We start from the raw sequence: 11627 nt of genomic DNA on the forward strand, positions 1-11627 counted from the left end.
GTGACAAAGGACGCTATTTTTAGCACTGATTCCTGATTGGTCAATTACCCAACAACTTTCAACATCTCTACTGGGATTGGCTAATATTAAAACATGATGTCATTACTATATAGAGTGAGGCCTCAGAAAAGATATTTATACAGGGGCATTTGCTAAGATTTTTTAAAAACCATATTAAAGTTTCACTAACTGGATCGAGGAGAGCATGAGAATGAATATCTTGAAGTGTGTAGCGGTCGGCGACGGTGCCGTCGGAAAGACTTGCATGTTGATGAGCTATGCGACTAACAGGTTTCCAGTTGACCATGTCCCAACTGTCTTCGATAACTACGCAGGTAGGCTCAAACATCACATACTCAATTCTTTTTCGAATTTCGTCCGTGATACATAGGATATGAGTTTCTTAGTCATTTTTGTTTGTTTTTCTCGTTTGTTAGTTGTTTTGTTAGTTGTTATTTTTTAGTTTCAATTCACTGCACAGTCTTTCTTTCATGAAATGTTTTGTAATAGTGAGTGTTTATTTAGCTTCTTCAACTTGTGTTTGACCGGTTTATTTGTGCATGCACATTCAAAGTTTAAATTTGGTTTGCTGCGGCTTGTAGTACAACTTGATCACACCAAAACAATTAGAAAAAAACACATTATCTTTAACACCAGACTACATCGACTAGGCTACAAATCCATTCTCGCAAACCAAACATAATTTTTCTTGAGAGACACAATGCCAAATTAACAAACCAATTCATCTTCACAAATATTCGAAGGTAAAAATTGTGTTTTAGCTAAAATTTTGAGTTGATCGAATCGCTCGAAAATTCGAAACATAATTATTTTACCGAACTCTAATACCACTCGTATCTTGAATCTAACTTAAATATTTCAAATGCTATGATTCGTTACAGTTTCTATAAACGTTGGAGACGATCACTATATGCTGGGATTATTTGATACAGCAGGACAGGTAAGCTCATAAGACTTTGATGGTCATGGTATCACACCACTACCTAAGTAAACTTGGGATGGGGGCGGGGGGGGGGGTCCTTTTATACATCATGTGAATTTCTACTCGGAAACAATCCCTTTATCCCTTACAAGTCGTTAGCTAGTTCTCATGGCGTGTGTGTGTGTGTGTGTGTGTGTGGGGGGGGGGGGGGGGCTCGTGTGTGTGTGAATCTGACAATTACAGATTGTAGAATGGGCTGTGACCTATGACCCTTGGTACTGCTTTGATTATTTATAGAAATTTGTTGTATCGAACGATTAGTGTGAAATGATTCACCAGCATAATTACGGACCATACACGTGATCAGTCAATCTTTCTTACACACACAACACACGCTACTACTGTCGTATATAGCGAAATGTGGTAGTAAATAGCTAGAATTCAGAAGACCTATAAGTTCATACAATAAGATATTTATGAACTTCAGCATATCAATTCGACAAAACTACCAAATGTGGCGGGGGGGGGAGGGGGGAGGGGGGTTTACCGTAGCATTAATGTCAATGAATGTACTACCCTTTCAAAGGGTAATGAAGTTTCGGGCATTGGTCTAAATTCGGGGGACCCGGGTGTGTATTTGGGAAGTTCATCAAAAAATGTGTTTAAAATAAATCTAACCGTGTCCCAAATCCCTCTCATAATGCAAAGTGGTCGTCCAACATTACTACCTACAAGTCTAAAATTGTATATTGTTTCGAGTAAAATTGGTTTGATTTGGTGTCTGGGAGCAGAGTCTTTATACAATCAGTACTTAACGCGCCCTCTCTACTCGGAGTGAGGGACGGGGAGCTCGAGTGGGGTGTTATGAGAACGGCCGATACATAGGCACCAACACATAGGAGTCTTTAAGGATACTGCCAGGAAAACATTTTAAATCCCGGCCCCACTATACATTCATAGTTATTACTTTCTGTGTGTGGATTAAAATTTAATAGAAAAATCAAAAGAACACATCCCAGAAATTATAGTTACTATATTACTTTCTACACCATTTTCACAATTCTTACACCTTGTATAAACTATATAATTACTTCGAATTCGTCCACAACTACCTTCAAATTACTTTTTACTGTCTATCTAATATTATTACAGTTGAAGCAAAAATCTTACCGAAGTTACTAAATTTTATCATCTGGCTCGACAAATTTAGGTTTAAGCAGAACTCTCCCGTTTTCAATCACATAGTGAGCAACAGACAAAACAAATCTAACAATGTTGACAGGTAGATGATATTTTAGTAAGATATGTTTTCTTCGTCAACGCGTCATGCAAAGATATATTTGAAATTATCTGGCTTCTATTGTAAGTATAAAGTATATGCCGACGACTTATGTAGCTACAAAGTGTTCCAATGTACTCTTTAGTCGTTCATTTTCTTTCTTCGTATACACAGGAAGAATATGACCGGCTGCGGATTTTATCCTACCCGATGACTGATGTCTTTCTACTGTGTTTTTCCGTGACGAGTCCAGCCTCTTTCGAGAACGTCCGAGAAAAGTGGGTACCAGAGCTCAGACACAACAGTCCAAATACGCCATTCTTATTGGTTGGCTTGCAAGTTGATCTCAGACGACAGCAAAACGTCACAGAACGATCACGTCATAATAAACCAATCACATTTCAACAAGGTACGAAAGCTGCGAAGGAACTTGGTGCTGAAATTTATGTAGAGTGTTCTGCCCTCACACAAGAAGGACTGAAAAATGTTTTCGACGAAGCTATTCTGGCGATGTTGAGTCCCAAAAAGAAAACAAAAAGCTCTGGCCGATGGTTAAAATTGAGCTGTCTTTCACCGAAAACGAGTTGAAGTTAAAAAGAGACAATCAGACATCGATATCATTGAAAGAAACTATTTATCATGAATACATGCTATGGACAAAGAAAACACCCCAATATTAGTTAGCGAGACAACCATTGCTACAGTAAGCAGCTTTACATGTAAAATGACAGAAATGTAAATGTTTGACAATTTTCAATTCTATAAATATGGAGTTGAAATTCAATGATTCTATCAGTATTAAACGACGTACACTTGCCAGTGGACGAGATTTTTTCACTATCTATTATAAATAAAAATAACTATTTCAAGCACAACTGTGTTCTCATAATTTATGTAAAATGATAACCAGAGTGATGAGTGGTTGTGAGTGCATGCCAGTCAGATCTGGGACACGTACGTTCGATTTGCCCAATCATGATTGTGATTAATCTGACGTCATTTCGGGAAACGAGGTTGTAAACAAAACGCTCAATCACGATCATTTAAAGTCTCACACATTTCCCATAAATTAAATGATTTTACATCGTCAAAATGATTACAATGATAACAAATTACAAATCTGACAGAACACAAAGTGTGTACGTCATGTTTTCTGTAATTTCCAACATGCCGTCAGCTACGCGCGCGCGCGATTCCATCTCATATGGCGTTCTCCGCCATCTTGTAATCACGTCAATCATGGTTCGGGGCATGATTACTGTGCTTACCAATCATGATTGTGATCGATAAATAGTTATTATTATTGTCCAAATCACGTCCCTGATCTTGAGATTAGTGACCGAAGGACCCGTCGTTGCGGGCGCTCCACACTGCTGTCGCTATGTGGTATGCGCGTGACGCATAGGACGTGTAGTGTCACGATATATAATATGTACAGTGGAGAGTGCAAAACGGTCCATCTCGTAAGATTGCATTAGTAGTTTAGTTACCATATAATTACTATTTACTATACTAATTATTAATTTAGACCCAGAAAGTGTTATGCAGGACAGGTAGAGAGAACTGGGTCATTTTCGCTATTTCTGGACCAATCCGGAAGAACTATAACTTATGCATTCAATTTGTCATCTGTGTACAGTACTGTTTCGCACCATTGTAGTCAGATTGAGCGGAAAATAACCAAGTTTACATGATCAATTCTGTAGTGCTGCAAACATATTCTTTTATCTGCTATTTACATTAATGACGTTATCTTTATCAAAGTTAGTTTAAAATTAGTGTCAAAATGAGCTTACATAATTTTTTTTGTGATTCATCACTTACAGCAATTTTAATTTTGTGGCCATGTGAGCGTTGATCACAAAGGGTCGAGAAATATAGAGTGACCGATAAGTAGGCAAAATTGTGATTTAAAGTTGGCTTCCTTGAAAGCACCGAATGGCATCTTCCAATAGTTTACGATTTCTTTTCTGATCACACCAACCATTTCATATCAAGACAGATAATAATGGGGTAAAATATTGATTTACAGCTCTGGTTGGCGAAAATGTATTTTAGAGAAAACAATATGTAATGGTAGAACTACAATCAAATGTTTGACTAGAATCGCTCCTAGCTCGTTACTTTGGAATTATCTCATTGATATTCATATGTTTGGAAAATCGCTACTTTTTGAGATATCGTATACTGTATAGTAAGCCTGAACACGGTCTGATCAAGTGCAAGGTTAAACGTGAACAGGCTCTAACTGGTCCATGGTATATTTTTAATGAAAAAAACAATACTACATTCGCTAAAACATCAAGAGCCACAATACCTTTTGAGTATAAAATTAGATCTGAAAGTAGAGTAATAAGGTGAAAGTTTGCTTTTGAATTATATACGCCATGCTAATTTGGTTTGCCATACTCTACTACTACTATATATAACTATATATGGTAGAGAAAACGATATGTAATGGTAGAATGTAATGTAATGTAATGTAATGTAATGTAATGTAATGTGTAATGGTATATTTAACTATATATACTGGAGGTCACTAAATATGCAATATCGAGGCGTGGTGACAGTTATGGTAATCATTTGTATTCTTTAGTGGTGTTTCTCGTGGATTATTACGTTTTGTGCATAAACCCAGGGTTGTCATTGTCACAGTGGATGAAAGCAATGAGTTTTGGGTAGGAACCACAACATGCAAATTGAATATTTTTTTTACCCTGACGTCCCTGTTACTTCTACAGCTTCAACACGTTTATCTAGATGATTGAATACACCTCAGGGTGTACAATATAGAGTTAAAGAAAGGTCGAGTTCATGGAGTTATAATTACCTAGTACGGCTTTAAGCCTTATATTGTTGGTTCAAAGGCGTATTGCAAACCTTCTAATATGATCACCATTGTGTGATCACATAATTATATTGACCCACCAGATTATTACTGCACTCAACAATGATGAATGTGCTTCGAATACGCTTCAATGACATGTATACGAAAACACTTTATAATTATACGTGACCAACACAAGCAATAGTAGTATTACAACATAATGGCATGAGCATGAGTCGAGGACGGGTGCACCATTGAGCTGAGGTTTCATGCTCTAGAGTTACATACATAGATTATCATCGATCACTGTGACACGTTAACGTTGATGATAGAATTGAATACCTCGAGCTCTGCATGTCAAACCCATACAGTTGATCTGTATACACGACTGCATGTAAGTACATACGCTTATTAGGTCAACAGGCATATATTTAAAGCTCGCCGGTTACCTCTCCAACGAGATGGTATCCCCAGTAAACAGGTTCATAAGGTTACAACGTCAATAGTATTGTAATGTTCTTTGATACACAACCAAGTTACTTTTGTTCATATCTACGTTTCGGCAATGTGAATGTTGCCTTCCTCAGGACAAACACTCGATGATTACTGAGATTTATCCTTTTCTCATCGAAATCCTTCCTCTGTTCTTTATTGTTCAAACTCTTACTTAAGTATTTAAATTAGTTACTAAACAATGATGCCATAATTTCATATCTTCTATCCGATTGGATGAAAGTAAACGATGATGTCGTTTTGCGATAATTAACTTAAAAGGATATCGTCGTGTGTGTAAAATTATAACTTATCATATACAAAGACCATATGCTGTCGCACTGATCAAGTGACCTGATTGCGATTGCACTTATTTGATATACACTCGACCAATCAGGTTTTATGTAGGGATATCATGTGAATACTGTACTCTTTTTTCTCCGTAGTCCTCGTTGCGCCTAGCCTTATGCAACACAAATAAGAGAAAAGGAATTGTGGATTTTGCTACAAATATGAACCCTACTTAGCAAAGAGTAATGTGAACATTGAAAGCAAAAATAGTCTGCAATATACATACAATTGCTTGATTTTGATATTTGTTTATATATCAAGTTTAAGGGATTTGAAAAAACAATTGATGCTCCTGGGTAGACAACCTGAATTGACTCTCTATGTATAACAGTTATAGGGTTATGAGGAAATTCGTTATTGTTTCTACTAATGTAGCCGCCGTTCAATAACAGACTCACTGCATGATCATTAAAACTAATGCGAGAGTTAATTCCCCTTACTCTAGATCATCTCTGACGAAATTTAAAGGACTTTTGTTCGTATTTGAATGTCACATAGTGTGTGTGATCTTTCTGCTGGCTTGTATATTTGAAAGTTTATTGATTGCAGAGCGTTTGTTTATCACTGAATATTCTTTCCTGATTTTAAAATCAGAAATCATTGCATTTCTTTATAGAAGACATTTTTGTGTTAATTGTTATGTTTTACATCATTGCTGTAAGTAATATGAAGAAAAATAACCAACACCGAAAAAAGTTGCTTGTTTACCTTGTTCAAATCTATATATTAACGGAAATACATTTTTAATGAGCTGTTCATGTCACAATTGAAGGTAAACTCATGTTAAGGTTAGACCTTGAACGCAGGTTGTATGGATCTATGGCCATGTTCTGTTAGCATGAGATTGATGTTTCTGATGTGCTCATCTATCAATGCACGTAAAACGGGTGTGTATGGGTCAAACATTCGCTCTTCACTATCCTGGGGTGGTTTTCGGTGGAAATTTCCTTCGTTGTTCTGCGCAATGCATCGACGTCTGTCTACCGTGAATTTAAGGTTAAGAAATGACAGCATGCGGTCAATACCGGACATCATGTCATTCATCAGATCTTCATAGTGAACCACTAATACAGGTGTTGTATTATTCAGCCAACACGTGACACTGCTTTCCCATTTTGAAGTGGTCATGTTCACAAAATCTTCCCAATCTGAATTGAAAAAGAAATGATATAACTAATCAAACATTTAAATTATAGGGTGAAGTTACCGTATTTTTTTTCAAAACAGTCACAGATTATCACTTTCTGATTTTACTATTTATTTGTACGACTAGATACAAAGGTATTGCAAGTGTCATGATATAATGTCAGATTATTGTCAGATTGTATAATAGAATAAAGATTTAATTTGAGAACAATTCAATACATACTATACAGCAGAATGTGAGCAAAGTTTTATCAATAGTCCATTTTGACTCTCAGCTAACTTTAATTCACCCTTTTATCTACTAATCTTCAAGAATAAGGGTGACATTTTCTGAGATCAGAAATCACAAACAATCAAACAAACAAACAAACAAACACACACACACATACATACATACATACATACATACATACATACATACATACATACAAACAAACAAACAAACAAACAAACAAACAAACAAACAAACAAACAAACAAACAAAATAAAAAAGTTCGAATTGAAAAATCACCAGTGTTAGGTCCTTATGGCATTAATCTCCTCATTATACCCAAATACCTGTACACGTCTTCATTGAACTATACAATATTCACACCCTAATTATGTTTGTATACCTTTCCTTGCCTTCGACTCGAAGTACCAAGGCTCTTCTGTCAATTGTATTTCCTCAGTATCAAAGTTAACCATTGGGAGTTAATATATATTAATTATCACGCCATGTACTAACGGTCACCGAGGTTTTTATCTAATTAGAGTTCCACAAATCACAGTTGATGAAAGACAGAGATACTAACCTTCACCTGTCATATTCTGTCGTGGAAAATACCCTGTATGGTTTGATGTATGCCTTCTACTGTACTCTGTTATCAGAAGGTCGTACGGATTTCGAATAAGCAAAATCGCAGATGAAAACTTTTCATTGCAACCATGTAATTTCACGATGAGAGTATTGCCTTTCTTGAAATCTTCAAGCTGGCCAAGAAAACCTGTTGTTTGCCGAAAGAAGTCAGCTGTACAAAACATGTTCAAACAAGACTAATTCCATATTATTAACAAGCTCTGTATGATAGATAACATATTATTTATTATCAAAGTGATCACTGTTTTGGAGATTATATATCATCGTGATGATCCCTTCTATTGATATATGGTCTAAATGATCTCTTTTAAAGAGATTGTGTTTAGTGTAGATAATCAATTCTATGGAGATTATCTATGATGCAGTTGAGCCCTTCTATGGAGATTTTAGAAACTGAGCGAAAGTAAAATGAAGTGAAATCATGACATGACTACAGAACCTAAAATTTCTGAAAATGCATTTTATTTCCTTGAGTGATATTTCACTGTTAATGGAATTAAAGGAAACGTTGGTGGCAAACATTAATCCTCGGCTTCGCCTTAGACATAATAAGTTAGCAAGCCCCTACCTAATAGTGTCTTGTTTATCAATTAACCTGGCATAGAGCAGTACTATTACTATCATATTAATTAGTGTTTTGAACAAAAACAATTAAGTTATATTACACTGAATGTGTTCCGAATTAGAAACAGATTTTACCCACCTCCACTATAGAGCTTTTTATCACCACCAATAGCTCCAGTGTAAAATCCTGAAGCAATCTCCAGGAGGTATCTTGTCCAGGTGTTTCCAGATCCAGGAAAACTTGTTAGAGCTACCAGGGGCCGGGTATCTACTGTCCAGTTGGGAAATCTTATTGTGCAATCTACTGTGAGTTGAAAACAATCATTCCAGGACTTATTTATTATTTATGAGGAATGATATGACCTTTCAGAGGACAAGATGGATGGATCAATAATTGAGAAATGATAGAGGTGGGAGAGAAAGAGTGACAAGGGAAGAGGGAGGGGAGAAAACAGTTCCTGGTAATTTTTACTTCTTGCGAAGTTATCCTACTATTTCCACAGCATGCTCACTGTGGTCACTTTACTTACACGGCTATTTCTCATCAAGTACTAGTCACGGTTATCCGGACCCTCTTGTCACTGAAGGCTCTCGCTTCATGATTACTACCCCCATCCCCACCCAAGTGCGAAAATAATCATGGTTGGGATTAGGTAAGGTAAATGTCTAGTGCTACCGTGGTGGGTGAAATGCTTCTGTGCAAGAAAACATTCACAGATACATAGTCAGCTATATAGTTAGGTCGTGACCTACTATATGTCGTGCCATGATATCCTTGATAAAGAATTTTGAATCGAAACTTTGGATTGCATTTGTTGATTCGGACTGTGTCACCTTTTCCTTATGCACTACACAAAACATGTATTCATGTATATAGATAACGCTATTGTACAGTGTGGGGCGTGAAACATAGCCACGTCACACAGACCAAATCTTTATAGATTTCATAGAAAGTGTGCTGTGTTTAATGTGTGTATTCGTCTACATAAACATTGGAAAGAAAATCGTTGCCTTGTAATTTCCAGCACAAAAATATACAATAAATTTCAAAAAACTGTGTAAATACAAGATACCTATTTGCATGTTTAAAACCTAGTCAAGGATTTTGTTTATTTGAATCATATTAATATTAACATCAATGGCCACTTTGATCAGTATATTCAATCTAATTAGAGTGGTTTAGATGTTTGTATTTACGTGTGTTCTATATGCGTAGTGTCAAAGTCACGTGATTCGTATCAGACGATGCTACGTCAAAAGGGCGGTCTACGTGTAACTAGCTGTAAATACGTGTTCAGTTTTGTCATTTTCTTATCTTAAATGTAATATTTCATGTTAAATTCGAAAACGAAACTGTAAATTATTTGTTTGTTTTCCTTTAAATACTTGAAAGAAAACGTCTAAAGTACCGACATGTTTGGAAAACAAAGTCACGTGGTTGGCCTTTTGGTCAGAAGTTATCAACGTGCACGTGCACATGCCACGGTCTTTCAAGTTTGAGTTCTGACCGCTTAGCTATACAAAACTCTGTACGCGTCAGTACGATGTATACGCCTGCACGATGATACTCTGGTTAGCGTAGGCTAGGCGTTCTAAAGTTTATCCAAACCTCTCTATTGAGACACTTGTTGTTTGTTGTTTTCTAACTGTGTAATCAGTGTTAATTTGAGCAAGTACAGTCACCACATTTTTTTGTGATATGCGATTTGATGCTTTTGAAATTGAGTGGCTAGACTCGATTAGTTTTCCGAAAACTATTTTCTAGTCTCTCACCCACAACTTGAAATCGTTTTCCTTTTGGATGTTATCATTTATTTCTTTTCTGTATGTTTATTTCTTGTGGGGAATAAATTTCAATTATAATTTCAATTTAGAAGCTGAGAATTTCGAATTCATTGGTTGTATTTGACATGCATTCTTTGTATATATCATACAACAAGAATACGAGGACATTAGTCCGTTCATTCATTGAATGACGAGGTTTAACATTCTTTTTTTAGAAAATGTCAATGGGTGAAAACAGACAGCTAGAATATGAAATGTATAAGAAAATATGTACTAGATATATTACAAACTGGTTCAAATTCCATTCTCAGAGTATTGACTGGTTGAGACAGTTTTTGAAGGAAAACAATGACGTAAACTTTGTATCCAAACCAATTTTACTTACGCGTGGATGTGTCCTTCTTCCAGTGTGCTCTTGTCAGGCTGCACGACACGTTTTTTTGAAGGGGGAATATCTGATCACTAAAAAACCAAATGTCACAAGCAGACTTGAAATATAAAGAAGCTGCCATTTGCGGATCATTTTTACATCAATGACATCGATACAAAAAATGATGATGACAAAGATTGAAAGGTAGTTTTATGTATAGAAGATTAAGTAGCATGTGTTTGACGACAAAACCCTCGTATATCCGATACAATAATGTAAATTTACATAGTGCGCATAATCCAGGCGCTTACATTTTTATGCCCCTCACATGGATCATGACGTAACGGCCTTTAGCATCCTCAACTCCCTGGGGATTATACAATTCATTGCATGTCTCCATTAGAGGATATGATAAAAAGGCTGGAGTCAGAATTTACGGCGGGGGGGGGAGAGAAATGGGGGAAGGGGTATGAAAGAGTCGAGGGTTCAAAGGGTGTGGGGTTGGAAATTATGGTCTGAAAGGAGGACCTGAAATATTTTGCACATGACTTGACCCGAATTAAACCTCAGGAGCGGTCGTTTACTGAGTAAATTAAAACATTTCACAATACTTTCTAAATCATATATTCAGTGATGAGTGGGATGACAGATTTGTGTATGCCTGTCTTCCTCTGTCTGTCTGTCTGTCTGTCTGTCTCGTTCTCTCTAGTCTCCCCCTCTCGTTTTGTACAGTTTCGAAGTCAGTAGCAAACAATTGCAAGCTATGGGCACCAGCTTTCATCTCAATCGAATTGAGTAAGAGTTTTCTTGTTATATATAGGTGAAACCAGAACTAACAAGGTAAAGCTGGTACTTCTACTTGCGATAGGATAATGCAAATGAGTATTCCTAATACACTATAATCTCCTCGTGCAAGATGAAAGCTATGTCATTTATTTTGATGTATATAGCCCTCTTCTCCTACTTTAACACTTTGAGAACAGTCGCTATTGTAATTGTTGACCTTGCAAA

The 11627-nt window shown here is 36.4% G+C and overlaps 2 protein-coding genes across 2 annotated transcripts; one reads left to right on the top strand and one right to left on the bottom strand.

The window, feature by feature from the left end:
• Positions 1-194: 194 nt before the first annotated feature.
• On the top strand, positions 195-3019 carry LOC144451341 (cdc42 homolog). The gene is made up of 3 exons (XM_078142154.1): positions 195-335; positions 903-961; positions 2397-3019. The coding sequence occupies exons 1-3, from the start codon at positions 206-208 to the stop codon at positions 2808-2810; spliced, it is 603 nt and encodes a 200-aa protein (XP_077998280.1). The 5' UTR covers positions 195-205; the 3' UTR covers positions 2811-3019.
• Positions 3020-6681: 3662 nt separating this feature from the next.
• LOC144451798 (sialate:O-sulfotransferase 1-like) lies at positions 6682-8061 on the bottom strand. The gene is made up of 2 exons (XM_078142701.1): positions 7833-8061; positions 6682-7040 (listed from the first exon to the last, which is right to left on the bottom strand). The coding sequence occupies exons 1-2, from the start codon at positions 8059-8061 to the stop codon at positions 6682-6684; spliced, it is 588 nt and encodes a 195-aa protein (XP_077998827.1).
• Between the last annotated feature and the right edge of the window lie 3566 nt (positions 8062-11627).

The sequence above is a fragment of the Glandiceps talaboti genome, chromosome 21, assembly GCF_964340395.1.
Source record: "Glandiceps talaboti chromosome 21, keGlaTala1.1, whole genome shotgun sequence".
NCBI lineage: Eukaryota > Metazoa > Hemichordata > Enteropneusta > Spengelidae > Glandiceps > Glandiceps talaboti.

Excerpts from the sequence above, each read along its gene's own strand:
- LOC144451341 (XM_078142154.1), top strand. The coding sequence starts at position 206 with ATGAGAATGAATATCTTGAAGTGTGTAGCGGTCGGCGACGGTGCCGTC. Across the intron at positions 336-902 it reads TGTCTTCGATAACTACGCAG|TTTCTATAAACGTTGGAGAC; the intron begins GTAGGCTCAAAC and ends GATTCGTTACAG. Across the intron at positions 962-2,396 it reads TATTTGATACAGCAGGACAG|GAAGAATATGACCGGCTGCG; the intron begins GTAAGCTCATAA and ends TCGTATACACAG.
- LOC144451798 (XM_078142701.1), bottom strand. The coding sequence starts at position 8,061 with ATGTTTTGTACAGCTGACTTCTTTCGGCAAACAACAGGTTTTCTTGGC. Across the intron at positions 7,041-7,832 it reads ACAGAATATGACAGGTGAAG|ATTGGGAAGATTTTGTGAAC; the intron begins GTTAGTATCTCT and ends TTTTCAATTCAG.